Source organism: Lissotriton helveticus, chromosome 3_1 (genome assembly GCF_964261635.1).
Source record: "Lissotriton helveticus chromosome 3_1, aLisHel1.1, whole genome shotgun sequence".
Lineage (NCBI taxonomy): Eukaryota > Metazoa > Chordata > Amphibia > Caudata > Salamandridae > Lissotriton > Lissotriton helveticus.
This window is the reverse complement of record NC_136061.1, coordinates 1,807,620,557-1,807,640,199: the sequence shown is the minus strand read 5'-3', so window position 1 is coordinate 1,807,640,199 and position 19,643 is coordinate 1,807,620,557. Positions and strand designations below refer to the sequence as shown.

The 19,643-nt window shown below is 40.1% G+C and overlaps 1 protein-coding gene across 1 annotated transcript in view; it reads right to left on the bottom strand.

Annotated features, from left to right (window-relative positions):
* Positions 1-19,408, bottom strand: part of AUNIP (aurora kinase A and ninein interacting protein) — a 65,145-nt gene extending 45,737 nt beyond the window's left edge. Inside the window, exon 1 of the mRNA XM_078682695.1 lies at positions 18,937-19,408. Coding sequence (XP_078538821.1) covers positions 18,937-19,032 — 96 coding nt within the window. The 5' untranslated portion in view covers positions 19,033-19,408. The remainder of the gene's footprint in view (positions 1-18,936) is intronic.
* Between the last annotated feature and the right edge of the window lie 235 nt (positions 19,409-19,643).

Genomic DNA, 19,643 nt, shown 5'->3' with positions numbered 1-19,643 from the left:
TCTCTCTTCAACCATATTCAAAAATGTCTTTCCCTCAGCACTCAATTTGCATGTTAGATTATTCTTGTAAGCATACTCGTAAGTGAGTTCATTAGTAACAAGGAAAAATTCTCTCATTTGTTTTGCTTTCTTATGTTTATTTAAAGCACCATCAATCTTTATATTCGCAAAAATCTCGTCAAAATCTGAATAGTAATATTCTAAGCGTCCAGTTTGATAAAATAAGCTAGTTAACACACTACATGTTACACCATATGTGAGAGGAAGCATATTGTATGTCACTCCCTCAGAAACAGAAGCAGGTAACTTGACGCAGACATAGCAGTCTTTTGCATCCATTACCTTGACATATTCACTCAAAAGCTTTGTGAATGTATTACTTGAAAAATCACTAATAGATTTATCTTGATGAATGTTAGGTTGATGATCAATAAATTTAGCAGATGCACTATGTTTAGTTTGACTAACTAAAGCTTTGCTTGTCATGTTAACTTTGTGTAATTCTCTATTCATCTCTAATGGGATGATCACAGCTAAAACTAACCAGAGCAGAATTAAAATGAGCAGACACACCAGAGTCATCTTACAGCATCTCTTAAAAACAGAACACTTTGAAGTGCTCTCCTTAACATAAGGCATTTTTGGTTAGTTTTAGTTTTGCCACAAAATTAAAAACAAAATTAATTTTAAAATTTCTAAGACTTAAACTATTTATACCCCCCTTTTAAAATAATTTTATTTTTAAAACCCTAAACAAGTTTTCTTCGACCTTATGTCATACATAAGATTTCTTCAACTAAACAGTTTTTCTTCGACCTTATGTCAACTAACAAAATTTCTTCAGCCTTTTGCCAAATTAAAATTTCTGTACTTCAATCATTGTCACTAATTTCCTCTATTTCGTTTTCTTCTTCACTACTACCATAAATGTCAATAACGGGTGGAATTACTAAATAAGTCCACTCAGGAGACTTGTATTTCTGGTTTGGTCTCACTATTCTTTTTCCTTTTCTCGACACCACTTCAATTTTCCTTCCAACTCCCACTTCCTTTCCAGGACTCTTTTGACTACTGATTTCTTCAACTTGCTCTTTAGGTTTCTTGATCAACCTTACTCTCAATCTTCCACCAGGCCAGTAGTCTGCTTTTCTCACGTATTTCTTCTTTGGTTCAGAAGCATTTGATTCTGACTTCCAAGCCCTTTTCTTTCTGTTTTCACTTGCACCATCCACGTCACTTTCTTCAGTTTCGTAGTCTGAAATTTCAATTGACTCAGGAACTTCTCTATTCGGCAGTTTTACTCCTTCAGGAACACTCCTCTGATTTCCAATACTGGTACTTGGTAATTCGTCTTCTTCTTCTTCAATTACCTCCAACTTCCCAGATTTTGGATTTCTGTTCCTTACTTCAGAGCTTGTTTTCTGCTTTTCGATACTCTCCTGGTCTGAAACTTCTTTTTGTTTCGCTTCTTTGTCTTCAATAGTAATAACTGAATCCTCAGTTATTTTTCCTTTTAACAGATTCTCTTCACCTTCAGAATCTATTTCAATAATTTCCAAGTCTTTTCTTGTTGAATTTTCATTCACAGATACAGGTTCCAAATGTCGACCTTCTTGTCTATCTTCAGGATCTGGATTTATTTCATCTTCTGCTTCAGAATCAGAATCATCTGTAGTATCACTTTCAACATCAGAACTCTCAGGAGTTGGTACTGGAATAGTATGACTAGGATGAATCCAACGTTTCAATCCTTTGCATTTTACAGCATTAGTAGTAATCAAAATTATTTGCCTAGGCTTCTGCCATCTAGGAGCCAGACAATTTCTTCTCCGATGTACTTTCGTTCTGACCCAGTCACCAGGTCTCAGGTCATGTGTCAAAACTTTCTCATTTGATTGTGCTTCAGTTCCCACCTGATTAGACACAGAAGTCACTATATCAGATAACCTTTTACAGTAATCCAAAATAGCACTGTCATTTATGCTCAACAGTTTACCTACAGGTACAAAAGCTTGCCTCATAACTCTTCCCATTAAAATTTCATGAGGACTCAAACCTGTCTTTTTATCTGGTGTACTTCTTAATGACATCAAAACAAGTGGAAGAGCATCTGTCCACTTTACACCTGTTTCAAGACACATTTTTCCAATTCTGTTTTTAATTGTTCCATTAATCTGTTCAACTACCCCAGATGCCTCTGGTCTGTATGCACAGTGTATTTTCTGCTCAATGCTCAAAGCTTCACAAATTAATTTCATTAGTTTGTTATCAAAATGGCTTCCTCCATCACTCTCAATAGTGACTGGAAAACCGTACCTTGGGATAATTTCTCTGAGCAGTAGTTTTGCTACTGTAATTGAATCACAATGTCTTGTAGGAAATGCTTCTACCCATCTTGAAAATAAACAAACGATTACAAGAACATATTTTAAGCAATTGTGTAAGGGCATTTCAATGAAATCCATCTGTAACCTGGTAAAAGGACCACCCTCTCGACCAATTATTCCTGTCCCCACCAATGACTTTCTGTTTGGATTCATTTGTTGGCAAGATAAACACCTTTGACAAAAAGATTCTGCAATTGTTCTGAATTTAGTATTGAACCAAGTTTCTCTGAAAAGTCTAATCATAGAATCTCTTCCAAGATGTGCTGGACCATGATATAATCTGGCCATATCTGCAATTAAACAATTTGGTAAGACTATTCTGCCATCTTTGTAAACCCACACTCCATCTTCTTCACGTGGTCTACAATCTGATCTTAACCACAGATCTTTTTCCTCATCATCTGCTTCATTTTGTAATTCTCTAATCTCATTCCATGTTTCTACAACTGTTGTTAGCATTAATGAATTTGAATCAGTTTCTTTACTCCTTTCCCGATTATATGAATAACCTTTTCTTGCGCAGTATTTTGCCGTTTCATCTGCAAATGCATTGCCTTTTGAGATATAATCAACTCCTTTAGTGTGCGCTGCACACTTGACAATTGCGATTTCTTTCGGCAATTGTATTGCTTCAATTAATCTCCTTATGAAAATTGCATTTTTAATTGGAGATCCTGCTGATGTCATATAGCCTCTCTGAGACCAGAGTTGTCCATAATCATGTACAACTCTATACCCATACTGACTATCAGTAATGATGGTAACTCTTATATCTTTTGATACTTCACAAGCACGAATTAAAGCAATCAATTCAGCCACTTGTGCTGAACGAACTCCTTCAAGACATGATGCTTCTTCAACTTCTTTAACTGTACAGACTGAGTATGAGGCTTTCAAGACACCTCCTTCTGATCTCAAACATGAGCCATCCACAAAGTAGACAAAATCTGATTCAGATAGAGGTCTATCTTTGATATCATGTCTTGGTTTCGTGCAGAATTCCATAACATCCAAACATTCATGTTCTGTTTCGATGTTATCAATGATTTCAGAATCAGGTAGTAATGTAGAAGGATTCAGATTCAAACATCTTGAAATTGAAACATTATCTGCTCCTAGTATGATTTTCTCATACTTTGTCAATCTGCTGCTTGTCAGATGCTGAGTTTTACCTCTTGTCAGCAATATTTCAACTGAATGAGGCACAAAAACTTTCACAGGAAATCCCATAATGATTCCTTCACTCTGTTCAAGACTAACACTTGTAGCTGCAACTGCTTTTAAGCAACCTGGTAATGCTTTTGCAATGGGGTCAAGAACTGCAGAGAAGTATGCAATAGGTTTCTTTAAATTCCCATGTCTCTGAATTAATACTGACAATGCACATCCTTCTCTCTCGCTGCAATACAGTTCAAAATCTTTCTCATAATTCGGCATACCTAAAGCAGGAGCTTGGCATAGGCTCTTTTTCAAATTCTCAAAAGATTCCATCTCAATTTCATTGAGAATAATTGGATCTTTTACATCAGACTTTGTCAGTCTCTGTAGTGGTTTTGCAATTACTGAAAATCCACTTATCCATTGTCGACAGTAACCGACCATTCCTAAGAACATTCTGACCTGTCTTTGTGTTCTTGGAGGTTGCATTGCTTGAATCATTTTAATTCTCTCAATTGTTACTTGTCTTTTTCCCTTTGCAATTCTGTGACCAAGGTATTTCACTTCTTGTTTGCAAAATTGTAATTTTGCTGGAGACACTTTATGTCCCTCTTCTGCAAGGCGATTTAATAGTGTTATTGTGTCTGTCACACAATTTTCTCTTGTCTTTGCAGCTATCAACAAATCGTCAATATACTGCACTAACGTAGACCTACCTGGTAAGTCCAAGTTTTCCAAAGATCTTTTTAACAACTCATTAAAGATTGAAGGACTTTCTGTATAGCCCTGTGGGATTCTTGACCATCCGAGGGTCTTACCTTGGAATCTGAAAGCAAAGATTTCATAACTGTCTGGATGTAAGGGAACAGTAAAGAATGCATTGCAAAGATCAATGACAGTGTACCATTCAGCATCATGTGGAATCTGGTACAGAATTACTGCTGGATTTGGAACCACAGGACAACATGGAACAACGATTTGATTAACCTTTCTCAAATCTTGTACGATTCTAAATGCTCCATTTGACTTTTTAACTCCCATAATTGGTGAATTACAAGGACTACTCTCCATTTCTTTTAATACACCTTGTTTGATTAAATTTTCAATTATAGGTGTAATACCTTCAATTGTTTCTGCTTTCATTTTATACTGTGGAATGTTAGGAAATTCTATTCCCTGTTTCAATGTAATTTTTACTGGATCTACGTTTTTCATCAGACCCATCTCGTTCCCAGTAAAATCCCATATATCAGATTTCACTGTTTCTTTGAGCTCTTCAGGCAAATCTTTCTCTTCAAATGCAGGAAACAATTTTGTTTCTTCTGCTTCCATCATCATCATTGTCATTCTATATAAACCATCTTCCTCCATTGTTTGTAACTCAACTCCATCAGGAGAACAATATATTCTGCAATTCATTTTACACAGAATATCTCTGCCTAATAAATTTACTGGACTACTATTACAAACCACAAATCTGTGTTTGTCTCTATAATTTCCAATTTCAACTGGAACTGGATCAGTTAAATCAGTTTTAATTTGTTGATTGTTTACTCCAACAACTTGGATGGTATCCCCAGAGAGAGGTAGGTTTTCAATTTCCACTGATCTAACAGTAGAACGGGTAGCACCAGTGTCCACTAGAAAAGTGATGTCTACATCGTTAACTTTCCCGTTTACAAATGGACCAGACTGGTCAACCTCAAGAGTGGCTCCAACAACACACTCTTCCTCCTCTCTCGGGCACCGTCAGCAATAATCATCAGAATCACTGTCTTGGCTTTCTGTTAACAAAAATTGTTGTGAAGCATTTTGCATTTGCACCCTTTGTTGCTTTTGCTGTTTTTGCGGTCTTATTACCTGTTCATTTCCCTGAAATCCCACATTTGGATTATATTTTTGGACTCCCCCACAATTCGGAAATGGTGGTTGTGGCAATTGATCCTGGCAGTTATTCACCTGTTGTTGTTGCTGTCGCTGAATGTTTAACTCGTTTAACCCCTGTTGCATCTGTAGCTGTTGCTGCAGGTCAACACCATTCTGCATCTGTGGATTTAATAAGGGATTCTTTAAGTTTCTAGGAGGTTTAGGACACTCGTCTTTCCAATGTCCAATTTCGCCACAATTAAAACAAGGTAATCTTTGTTTCAACTCCTCAATCTTTGGGCTAAATTTTCTTGGAAAAATATTACTTTTAAGCTTTCCTTGTATCTGGTTCGTATTTCCAGTTTGAACAAAATTTGTGTTCTTATTACCCATGCTGGCAATTTGTTGCTCAGCTACTTTTACCTGAGCCCACATGGCTTTCTCCTTGAGCTTCTTTTGTCTCACCTCTAATTCATCGCTGCAATACTTAGCTTTTCTCAGAATATCATCCACAGAAAGTGATTGCCATCCTACAATGCTATTCCTGATCATGTCTGCAATTTCAGGTTTTAGTCCATAAACGAATCTATAGATAAAATGACTCATGTCCTTTTCATCTAATTTTTCATAGCCACTGTATTGTTTAAAAATTAACAGTAACCTCTCATAAAAGGAATGAACTGATTCTTTTGTTTCCTGATTTGTCCTTTCTATTTTAACCCAATCAACTTCTTTGGGTGGAATTTTGTTTTTCATCCAAACTATAACTTTTTCGTAAAAATCCATTACAAGAGGATTTGGGGCACCTGTTTCTTTGATTCGTTCAGGTTCTGTTTTTGGCCAACTTATTGATATTTTACATTCTGTCCAAAGATCTGATGGTACGACAATGTCGAAAAATCCATCTAAATCAATCCACAGAACTTTTGACACTTTGATAAATCTGTCCACTTGTCTATACCACTCTACCGGTTTCTCCCTCAATTTTGGAAAATCATTTGTAAATAGCAGTATGTCCTGTCTTGACCAAGGGACATGAACATATCCTCCACCTGCAATCTCTCTCATTGGAAATTGTTTTGACAATTTTTCCAATCTTTCATCTTCCTTCTTTTTCGTCCATTTTACTCTCCATTTATTGAGTTCTCCCAGCTTTTTGATATAAACAATCAAATCTTTTATATGCACTATTCTTCCCATTGAGTTCAAACTCTCAATGTCACTTTCTGAAAAGTCTAGTCTGTAATGTTTTGCAACATTCTTTTTTTTACTCACATCGATTTCAAGTTCCGCTGCTAGATCTTCTAATTGATCATATTTATTTTTAGTTTTCCACTGAATACTTTTACAAATGAACAGTAGTTCATCATCTCGATAATAATTTAAACTATCTGGACCAATTGTTCCAATTATTAATTCTTCGATATTTGCTTTTAATTTAGCCACATCAAGTTTTGGAGTAGTTACCCTAACTTCAGGACTCCCTACATCTGAAATAGCACCCATTGGTGTTTTTGGAGATAAATCCTCATTAAAGGTTAAATCTGGCATTCTCGATCTCGAAGAGTTTATTTCGGATATGTCTGAGTAAAATTTTTCAGCAGCCTTTTGAATTTCTGCATTTAAAGGAATAGTTAACCCTGTTTTGTTTGATTCTCTTTGGTCAAATACAGGCTGAACAGGACCAATCGTTACTGGAACTGTCACAGCTTCCATGCTTTTTGTCATTCGTTTAATTAATTCTTCTTTAGATTTAAAATATTCAGCAGAATCAACAGCCTCAACGTTTCTTGTTTCCCTTGCATAGTCTTTTGGAGCTTCCCTTGCTCTTGGAGTCATTGCAAAATGTCTACCTTCATTTCGAACATTATCAAATTCTGGTCTTCTTGGAGTTTCAATAATTTCACAATTATTTGGATAAAGTTTTGGAGCTTCACTAATTGGAGGTGCACTCGGTGAAGTTTCAGTAGAAACCACCGGAGTAGACCATGATCTAGGAGGTCTCAAAGGTTGATTCTTTCTAGCTGTAGTGTATATTTCTTCCATAACTGCATCTTCAGATTCGCTTTCTATAGATTTCCCAGCAGGAGTACCCATGACCATTTCCTGAATTAAATACAATCCTTCACTCATGTTTCCCTGCCTCCACATTCGCAATCTGTCTTCATGAGTTTCTCTTCTCCAAGGTGGAGTTTTAGTAGGTCTTTTGATTCCACTAGCTTCTCTTTGTAACTGATACATTTCATCTTCCCACTCAACTAAAGCTTCAAATTGAGTTGGTCTCGGTTTTGGAATAAGAGCGTTCATTTTTTCTCGTAAATTTCTCAAGACTTTTACATTAAATGAACCATCATCAGGCCAAGTTAAAATACCGTCGTTCTTAGTATAACGTTTCCAGCTATCAAACCATAAAACAGTACGATATCCATATTCACCTTCCATGTACGCTGCAGGTGTTTTATACTTATGAAGTAATTTACCACCTCGCGTTTCGATTGTCTTGTCAGGTGAAAATAAATTTTTAAGTTTCTGAAATAATGTTGGCTTTTTCTCGACGTGTTTAAAATGATAACTCATTTTTAAAAGTTAAATTTAATTCGTAAAATCGTTCGTAAAATATTTCCGGGATGTTCCGCAAAGCAACCAATCCGTGCGCGAAACACACCAACAAGCCAATGACAGTTGAGCTACGTCAATTTCCTGCTCAACGAATAAAAATGGAGTTTTTCTGAAGGACCAATCAGCTTACAGGTCGTCAGAGACTCAAGAGCCAATCAGAGTATAGCTTGTGGCGTAGGTCACCCAATCCCAGCGCGGCTCTGTGACGTACACAGCAGCTGCGGTTTCTCGCTTCTCACTCCTAGCGCTTACCCCTCCTTCACAAAATCTTTTCACAGCGCCATTTTAAGGACACTTTTCAGTGTAAATTAATTCTTTAACAATGACAATAAGGACTCATCTGTTCGTTTCACTATTTAGGATAGTTTACATACATTCAAGTATCCACACTTCGGAATAGTCGGCGCTATTCACACTAAGGATAATTTTCAATCGTCGGTAGAGTAACTCTTACCTCACCCTTCTAACACGTAAAATTATGAACTCGTTTTCCTCTGAACGCACCGCGAAGTGACAGTTCTAAGAGTTCCACTTGAACATAAATTACAAATCAAATTCGCACTTTCACACGGAAAATTCCCTAATTTCAAACACACATGAAATCCGTACAGGACTCTCACCTGTTTATAGAAATCATGCACCGTTAGCAAAATAACGACGTTATCCGTACAGGACTCTAACCTGTTTATAGATATAAAACATGTACCCCTACAGGACTCTAACCTGTTTATAGATAATCATGCACCGACGCTACTCTGCCCTTCACTCAAGCTCGGATATAACTAATACTCTTATCACAGTGAGTTTTATGGAAGGCGCTTTGTCCCTATTCTCATGCTGCTCTAATTTCTTAGAAAACCCTCACTTTACAAGATTCACATCTAGCCCTAACACTGTGCTGCTCGGCGACAACACTATGGTACACGGCGGTACCTCTTGTGATACTCGACGATATCACTGCAAACAGAACAGATGACTTGCGTGACTAATTTCTCGCCACACAATCTATACCGGTATAGCTTACGGATAGCACGAAAAACAAACTCAACATGTGTTAAAACATCGATCCTATTTCTATACCATAACGCTTTAGTAACCCTTAGCAACCAACATATTACCTTGGTTACCCTTAGCAACCATCAATTTCTGCTACCAGAGAATTGATCCAGCGGCCTATAGAAAATATATCATAAACAACACTACCCAACTTCATAACCTATAAACGAAATTCTACACTAACTTATGGACCCATTTATAAACATGACATATTTTGGGCCTACTGAATCAGGTGGTCAGATTAAATTTATATACACATTATCTACAAACTATATACAATTTTATACATCTGTGGAAAGAATATTGTCATTAGAATAAATCCTAACCATTTAAACGACCACCATTGGCGATGGGATCTAGCTAATAGTAACCTGCACTTCTGAATAACCAAGACCAGCTTGTTTGTCAAAAGTAAGATTTTATTTACTAAATTATGGTATTTCAAAAATGTAAATTTATTATTGTAATTTTATTAGCATTAAAGTAAGCATGTTTGAAAAGCTTCAAGAGAAAAACACAATTTAATAAGAAATTCAGAGTTTAAGTAAGGATTTTACAGTTTAGCATTTCTAAAGTCTAAGTCCCTAGCTAAGCTAAATAAATGGAAAATAAAGTAAAGTTCTTTGAGGATTCTTACGTGCTCCACACAAAGTCCAGCAGCACTTCACCCTCATCGGAAAGTCAGAAAGCAGCAGCCAGCCCATCCCTAAGGGCATGACTTTTTATACCTTTCTATGCTAGCTAAACTAAGCGAAGGAAAGTTTTCAAAGATCCTCGAAGTCCCATTGGTTGAGAGTGACAAGTGACATGTCACCCACATTTCAAAACTTCCATTAGGTCACATTTCTTAAGGACCATTGTCTTTTCCGAATGCAACCAGGAGCTTCCTTGGTTTGCAACATTTGTAAATTAATGTTCTCACAATGTTCATCTCATTTCCGCGGGTGCCAAGTTAGAGCTGACAAAATTGTCTTTTATCACTGACTTCCGACCTTGGCCACATCCGACAAAATGTTGACAGCATGTCAGATTTGCTTAGTGAATGCAGCTTTGACGAACACTTTTTCAGAATGGGCTTCTCGTGACTTGTGCAGAAGTAAAATTTAGCTTTAGTAAACTCGAGCAAACTAGGCCCAAAAGCAGGCAACTTATGCTTTCTAGTAATAAACAAAAACAAGAAAAGTATTAATTAAAGAAATAATGTTGATTCTGTATCCACCCTAGGTTTACTAATTAATTAACCCTCCCGATTAGTCTAAGGTTACCTAGCAAATGCAAACATATAAAGCAGCGTTTATATCTACCAGTCTTCATTAATCCATGAGACTTATGTGCACCTAGAATAGTGGAAATGACATCACATGGACAAGGAAAAGCAAAATAAGCACATGCCTCTTTTAGATTTGCAGCAGTTAGTAATGACAAAAACGAAAACGACAAATTATTTTATTATTTTGCACGAACAAAAAGATGCAACATTTATGCACGTTTATGAGCACACATGTTAGTCCCCCCATGTGTAAAGTTTAATCTAGGTTGTATTAACACGATACATCACAAATTATTAATATTATTATTCAAGTTATGGAAATGTGACTTTGCGAGTTTAAACAAAATTTTGTTTTCTATCTCGCTCCATCACCAGTCATCATTCCACTATCTGTCTCTACAGTTGCACGGTTTTTGCCACCACACCACAACCACGCACAGTCTGATGTTAGTGAGTCGCAGAGCGTCTTGATATTCAAGCACCGTGGCCTTCAAAGCGCCATGCAGACATTTACTGTAATTTAAATAGTTACTCTAGTGTGTCTGAGTCAAGTTCAGTGTAGTACATACTAAGTTGTCATAAGTACATACTAAGTTGTCATAAGTTGGCTTTCTAGTCTTTGTAAGAATATCTGTATCTGATGTTCTATATTCCATGTTCCTTCTGTGTTTGTCTGGTGGGTTCTACACTTTGGCAGTTAACTGGTTGCTGCTGCGGTGGAGGGTCTGCTCTTACTCTACCTCCTATCTTCTACAATAAAGAATCCTACTACTAGCAACTACTGTCTCAGGAAGTCTTTACTACAATATTTTGGCGACGTGCTCTAGAACCCATAGACCCTCGCTACTAAGAGCAGACCCATATGAGATGATTCTCGCTTAGGGGTTACTACGCCACTACAGTACTGCCAGGAAGACGCGCTGCACTCACGGAGGACTTTCAGAAGCAGTCGGCAAGTTTTTCACTTTATTACATTGCCCTTCACCTTCTCTGTGCTCTGCCGTCTTTCCTCTGCCTGCCTCCTGCTCCGCTCCCTGCCTCTCTCCGACTCATGACGTCTTGGAATGCTGAGGGGGAGTTGGTGATTGAGCTTGTGACGTCTGCCGGCTTGTAGTCTTCACGCTCCCAGTCCTGCGCTTGAAGACGAGAGCAATCGCGTACACACGCATTTGACGCGCTCGAAGTTAGTGGAGCCACATCTCACGTCACCACGCTCTTGGAGGCCATTTTCTTTGTTGCTGTAGTTACCGACTCATCTCCAGCGATGCAACGACGATGCGCACGTCTTTTGCGCATCTTTCTCAAGTAAACTTTCAATTTAATTACCTGTGTTAGCGACATTTAACAAAACGCTCATCTGCTGTGGTTGTTTATAATTTTTACACATTTGATTCTCTCACAACCATCTCTGACTGACTTTGTTAGATCTTTACTTCAAACAACTCGATATTTACTAGACTTCATTAACATATTCTTAACATCAGCCATGTCTGAACAAGTGGCTTTGCAGAGTGGCAATGTTGTTCTTCCTCCCAGTTTTCTTCCCATTCCAGGCCAGCCCAGTATATCATGGGAAGATTGGTTTCCCATGTTCGAGAATTACCTGGATGCTCTGGATGCGCAGGAATACTCTGCCAAAAGGAAAAAAGCACTTCTTCTGAGTTCACTTGGTAAAGAGGGCCAGCGTGTTTTCAGGTTTTTGCCGCAAGCACTCCAAGCTGGTTCTCAAGTTGCTTTAGATGAGTATAAAGAGGCAGTTTCCCGTCTCGAAGTCAGATATGCTAAGGAGGAAAACCTCGTAATGAATAGATATAAATTTTACACCAAAAGTCAGAGAATGGGCGAGACTATTGATGATTTTGTTTCCAGGTTACGTGAGATGTCCGTCAAGTGTAAATTTGGAAATATGACCGATGAACTGATTAGAGATCAGCTCATTGTACAGTGTAATAACAAAAAGATACAAGAGCGTTTATGGGCGGCAAAGAACCCTAACCTTCAAACAGCAATTGACTTGGCAAAAGTTGTTGAGCAATCTGAAGGGTGTATGAAGGAGTTGGAAAAAAGAACAATGTCAAGCGATGTTAGTGAAGTGTCTTGTCATTCACATTTATTCTCCTCTCAAGAAGATAATGACCAAGACGATATTGCCCTCATCAAACAGAAGAAGTTTTTCAACAGGAAAACAGTTAATGTCAAGAGTCAAAATGCTGTTAGGCCTATTACTCCTAGACAATGCTTAAGATGTGGTAGTTTAGCACATGCTTCAGACTCAAAATTTTGTTTTGCAGCTAAACAAGAGTGCATGAAGTGTGGCAAGTTGGGGCACTATGCTCGTGTGTGCAGGGGTAAAGCACGTTCATCTGTATCATATGTAAGCGATATTTCTCAAGTCAAAGATGATAAAGATAAAATTTTGGTTGTTGGTGATGATAATGATCTTCAATATGAAGAACTCAAACGAAAAAACAGACCTAAAGCACTTTTTATTATAGATGGCAAGGATGTTTATTTAATGGTGGACACTGGTTCACGTTACACTATCATTCCCAACTCGTTATATGTCAACTTGTGGGGAATAAGTCCACTTCTTCCCAGAGATATTTCACCAGGTGGGTATCAGGGTGAACCTCTGAACATCTTAGGCTATTTTGAGGCCAACATTAAGTTTTGTACGAGACAGATCTTTGGCAAGGTCTATGTCTCAGAGTCAGGTCCTGCTATTCTTGGTTGGATACACCAATACGACCTCTCTATTATTGTTAATCCACGTGCTGATCCCCAAGTCATGGTAGTAGAGGACATAGAGTTACTCTCTTTACTCTCTAGCTTTAAAGACGTTTTTGGAGAGAGCTTAGGCCGTCTTAAGGGCTACTCACATAAAATCATACTTAAACCCAACTCGATTCCTGTCCAGCACAGAGTGAGACGCATCCCCATTGTTATTAGGGATGAAGTCAAGGTCCTTCTTGATGACATGTTGGCGTCTGGTGTCATTGAGCCAGTTGAGGCTTCTCCTTGGGTTTCGCCCATGGTCGTCACCAAGAAATCGGATGGCAAGCTCCGTTTCTGTGTCGACCTCAGGTCTCTTAATCATTGTGTTGTAGCAGATACTTTCCCTCTTCCTAATATAGCAGAATTAGTCACTACCCTTAATGGTGCCAGATTTTTCTCCAAATTAGACCTCAGGAGTGCGTATCACCAGATTGATTTGCACAAGGACTCCAAAAGTTTAACGGCCTTCATCACACCTTGGGGTACTTATCAATTTACTCGTCTGCCATTTGGTCTCAAGTCAGCAGCGAGCATCTTCCAACGCATGGTTTCTGGCATCTTTGAAGGAGTGTCCAGGGTAGTCTACTTTCAGGACGACATCCTGATTTATGGTCTTACTGAATGCCAACACAATTCCACACTCAAAGTTGTCCTAGAAATATTGTCCAATGCTGGTCTTACCCTGCGCAAAGATAAGTGCTTGTTTGGAGTAGATCAAGTGGACTATTTGGGCTACACTATCACCTCCTCTGGCATCAAACCCAAGAAAGACTTGTGAGGCTATTCGCTCTGCACCCCCTCCTTGTGACAAGGATCAGTTGCGTTCCTTCATGGGGCTCATAGAGTATTATTCGAAGTTCGTCAAGAACTTTTCTGATAAAACTGTGTGCATAAGATCTTTGTTAAAACGGGGTACGAGTTTCACATGGACAGTTGAACAACAAAAATGCTTAGAAAATATCAAAAATGAGATTTGTGATGCTAAAATGTTGTCTTCCTTTGATATTCACAATAAGTCAATTGTTACCGTAGATGCCAGTGCACACGGTTTGGGTGCCATGTTGTCACAAATGAAAGGAGCGACAGAACTCACCGTTGCTTTTGCCTCTAGGACCCTCACTGACACGGAAAAAAATTATTCTGTTATAGAGAGGGAGGCACTAGCTGCGTCTTGGGCTGTTGAATATTTCCGCACATATTTGTGGGGCATGAAGTTCATATTGAGGTCCGATCATAAACCCCTCATCAAAGTCCTCTCTCCTGGTGGAGCGGGAAAAGGTTCAGCTCGGCTCATGAAACTAGCAGCCAGATTACAGGAATTCCAGTACTCAATGGAATACATTCCTGGTTGGAGGAATGTCCAGGCAGACTGCCTTTCGAGGCTATCCTTGGATTGGCGTTCTCCTCACAATTCTGAGGTGTCACTAGATTTGGATGATGTTGCTGTGGCTTCAGTTGAGGATGCAGTCTTTGTGGGTGAAGGTGTTTTTTCGTCTAGTGATTGGTCTAAGGAAATGTCTGTTGATACTACTCTTCAGGAAGTCATCAAACTTGTCAGATTGGGGTCTAGGCGCGAGAGTGCTGTCTCCGTCTCTGTCAGACCGTATGTTAAAGTTCTAGATGATCTTTCAGTTGTGGGTGACATACTTTTTAAAGGGGAGAAGTTCATACCACCATTTGGGTTGAGGTCTAAGTTGTTGGCTTTGGCCCATGAGGGGCATATGGGTCAGACCCTTACTCAAAGACGCATTAAGGACCACTTCTGGTGGCCAGGTGTGGATTCCCAGGTGGTTGATTGGATTGAAAATTGTACTTTATGCAGAGAAGGAGAAAAAAGGTTGAAAACTGGTCCTAAGGTTGTTCCTGGTGCACACATTCTAAGTCCCAATTTACCCTGGCATACCATATCCCTTGATTTCATCGGTCCCATGGGTGAGTTGGGTGAAACTGACAGGTTTGCTATTGTGGTTGTGGATGTCTTCACTAGATGGTTAGTGGTTCACTTCACCAGCGACATCACTACACCCAGTACTATTAGATTTCTAGGTAATCTTTTCAAGGATGAAGGGTTGCCTTCTGTCATAATTACAGATAACGGTCCGCAACTCACGTCCAATGACATGCAAGTTTTTTTGAAAGAGTGTGGTATTTCACATCATCGTACGTCCTTGTACAACCCTCAGGGCAATGCTGTCTGTGAGGGCGAATAAAGTGGTCAAGGGCATCATTCAGATGGCTTCCAGTGGTGGGCACATTGTCAGGAAAATGGTGAATGAAATGTTGTGGGCCTATCGCACCACTCCCTTAGCTAGCGGAGATTTGTCCCCTTTTCAGCTGATGAGAGGACGTGATCCTGGACTAACAACAGAAAGGGAGAAGATGTGTAGTACATACTAAGTTGTCATAAGTACATACTAAGTTGTCATAAGTTGGCTTTCTAGTCTTTGTAAGAATATCTGTACCTGATGTTCTATATTCCATGTTCCTTCTGTGTTTGTCTGGTGGGTTCTACACTTTGGCAGTTAACTGGTTGCTGCTGCGGTGGAGGGTCTGCTCTTACTCTACCTCCTATCTTCTACAATAAAGAATCCTACTACTAGCAACTACTGTCTCAGGAAGTCTTTACTACATTCAGCACTGTGCGCCGACTTTTCATGCCAGGGTGTAAGAGGGGTGAACAAATTGGAGGCTCAAAGCCGCCCCAGACGCTTGATATTTGTTGTGACTTAATTGTCGCCTCTCCTTTCCCTTTGTTACATCTTCCCTACTGCTCAGCCAGGATGAGTGTTGGAATGTTTGGTGATGTCATGGAATGCATCGGTGCCTGGTGATGTGCTGAATGTCAGTTGGTGTGTGCAGGCTGAACAGCAAGGAGGCTGCTCCTGGTGAGGCTATGTGCTATCTATCATCATACTTACCATCTATAACTGGATTCAATAAATCACCTTGTTATAACTTACTACCTGGCTACATCTGGACTTCTTTTGCCTACAACAATATTCATACACTGTGGCCTTCAAACTGCCGCGTAGTGATTCACTGTAATTTAAATACTCTAGTGAGACTGAGCCACGACCAGCACTGCGCACTTACGGGTGCCCTACATCCTAGCAACAACAACAAAATAAACTTTTACTGCCAGGGTTTAAGAAGGTATTGGTGCCCTTTTCATGAACACCAGTTATGTTACATAAGGACACATTCATTTATTTTTAGGCACGGGGAGATTAAAGACCTGATTTGGATATATTGGCGTATGGCGTCACAACAGGGACGTATATCCTGTCTGGCAAAATCTAAATCCCATAATATCGTATGGGATTTAGATTTCGGCAGACGGGATAGCTCGCTGCGTTGTGACGGAGTAACCCGTCTGTCGGTATTTAAATCAGGCCCTAAGTGATTTGCCTGGGATCGCAGGAGGTTGTGCCAACGCAAAGACTCAAACCTGGTTCCCCATCTCCAAAGCCAGCAACTCTGGCTGATAATGTCATACCAGATGTAGATTTGATCACGGAAGACATTTTACATGGTTTAGGCCCTACTGCCTAGCTCAAAAAAGGCACTTTTAATGCCAGTGAGCAAGGGTAACCATTTGTATATGTTGCAGTTTCGCTGCAGTGTGTTACTATTTTCAAGCTTGCTAGTGGATGCTTATTGCAACAGTGCATGCCTCTAGTTGTGTGTGTGGTCACTGTTTATACCTGCCAGTGGACGCATGATGTTGTAGCGCCCGCCTCTGGTGGTGTGCATTTCTCTACTCATGATGTATTCGCTAAATGTTATTTTGCTCCACGTTCAGGCAATTGCTTTGGGTTTTAAAACTACTTTTCGGCACCGATATTTCCCTCTTCAGTAGTGCATTTATTAAGAGCTCATCAGCTGTTCCTTCATGCTCGAAAACACACACACACATGCTTGCCGCTGGGACTACCCATATCCACTTGCTCCCATCTTATGCATAGGGTCTGTAACTCAGTAAAGATCCTTTTCTATAATGGAGGATACAGCTATGCCATTTAACTGAGGACAGGCCTCTGCCGATACAGCACGCTGTCTGTGCGCATGCTTCTGGTACAAATTTGGTAATAACATTTACAGTGTGTACTACCGACTGAATACACGTGTATAATGAAATACAAGTGTGTTTTAATTTTCCACGGTCACCAACTCACTAATTATTAAACTTTAAAAACACACCTGTGTAAGCTCTTTTCAAATGAGTACCGCGAGTAACCAATGCCAGTCCCTCTTTGTGCCGTACGGGCAGAGAGCCTCCTTCCACCCCTGTGCTGCCTCACATGCACACATTGCACCTGAGGTCCTAGTAACCTGACCATGTCTGTAAGCCAATGCAGATGCTACTCCTGTTACATAGGAGAGCAGTGCCAGATTGGCTCAGACAGGCAGTCTCACCGCTCATTACTGGAGACCAGTGGCTGCGGCTTGGATTCCCCCCCCCCACCCCACTAATGCACAGTTGGAAAGACAGAGGCCTCTAGTGCGCATGTCAGGCTGGCCAGAGAAAGACAGCAGTCCAACCCGAAATACGCACTTGGGCCCAAGTGTGCCGACTATGGATGATGACAAGTACAACTACGGTGTCAATATTGATAAGCCCCACCCCCTCAGGCATGCATGTGATACACAGGACCCGCCTCAGCCGCTCAAAGAAGGCTGACTGGCTGCCACGGACAGCATGCAAAATACTTTCAAATGTAGCAGTTAGCTCACATTTAATCAGAGGGCCAAAATATAAGTGGAGAGAAAGAAAGAGAGAGAGAGAGAAAGCGAGGGAGAGAGAGAAAAAGCGAGGGAGAGAGAGAGAAAGCGAGAGAGAGAAAGAAAGAATGATAGAGCGAAAGAGGTAGAAAGAAAAAGAGAAAGAGAGAAAGAAAAAGAAAGAGAAAAAAAGAGAAAGAATGAAAGCGAAAGAGAGAAAGAATGAGAGAGAAAGAGAATGAAAGCGACAGAAAGAATGAGAGAGAAAGAATGAGAGAAAGAGAAAGAATGAGAGAGAAAGAGAAAAAATGAAAGCGACAGAAAGAGAAAGAATGAAAGAGAAAGAATGAAAGAGAAAGAATGAAAGAAAGAGAGAAGAGGAGGGGAAGGAAAGGGAGAAGGAGAAGTAGCTGCTGCTGCTGCTATTCCCGGCTGTTGCCAGCACTGCTATCTTTATTTCACAGCAGATTGCTAAGCGACACATGTGACATTTATTATCTCAAAGCCTTGGTGCCGTTCACAGGGCAAATACCCCACTCTGTATAAAACGTTGCTCTTAGCTTCCCGTTAGCTGTTTTTGATCAGCTTTTTTTGTGTCGCCCATACCAACACCCCTGCATGGGGATAGACCTTCTTCCCTCAACGAGTAGACAGCCTTCTAGGCACTAGGCTCTTCCAACAGAAAGTGTAGACTTCATGTGATGCCTCCTCACATCTGTGAGGCTGGCTGTCAGTCATGTCCACAGCATCTCCGAGTTCTCAGTGGAACAATCCTTTGCTTTTTGAATCCCACTTAACACACGTTTTACTGACGGGCACTGTGGATGGACTGTGTAAGGCTTCAGAACTAGTTTGGGTTAATTATCTTTCAAATGTCACTGGCTGTTCTTCAGACACAAATGGTACCCTACTAAATAGACATGCCCATGCAGTACGAATCAAGGCCCTTACTAAATTTTATTTACAAACATTACACATGCACTAGCAGTCAGCCTAGTTTTTTTACTCAAACGCTAAAAAGTCCTGTTACTTCCGCATGGTCTCGTCTGGCTGTGATACAGCGCGAGGAGAGTCTGTACATACCTGCACGCCATTCTTCTTCCCTGCAGATGGGTCTAGCCAAATCCCACATGCCTCGGACGGGGAAGCGACTGCACGGCTACCTTTAGTCTTCATCATTGGTCCACACTAAGAAGATCCTTTATCAGAATATGGAAAGCACAACCGTTTAATGTCCTGTGTGGGTTAAGTGAATTCTACTCCTCTCTAGCACAGCTAACTTATCATTCGCAGAGCAAGCGGGTAACTAGGGATAAGATATCAATTTCCATTCTGAATAGAACCGCGGGAAATAAACATTTCGAGATTCCAAGCGGAGTAGGCGAGTCCCCGGAGCCAACCACCACTCGGGGTTAGACGACATGAAGCCAGTGTATAGGTAGCCGCTAACTTTCCTTTCTATTCCTACGGCTCATGATTACCACCCGCCTACGCGCACCTATACGGTAACCACTCGTAAAATTCAGCCTAGATTCGAGTGTCAGTAAGCGCGCGTTTTCAAAACACGTATTTGGCCGTAATTGAAGTACTTCCGGGTCATGTTACAACCAATCCCAGACGGAACCTAATCTGTAGCGTGTGATAGTGTTCCTAACGTGAGAAATTTCCTGGTATCCCAGCCAATCTTAGGGCGCCATACAAAATTCCGAGAGGCCAATAGGCTGTGGAGGCCGCCCCCGTGCCTTTGTCCGAGCCATTTATTTATTTATTTATGCGTTTTTATATAGCGC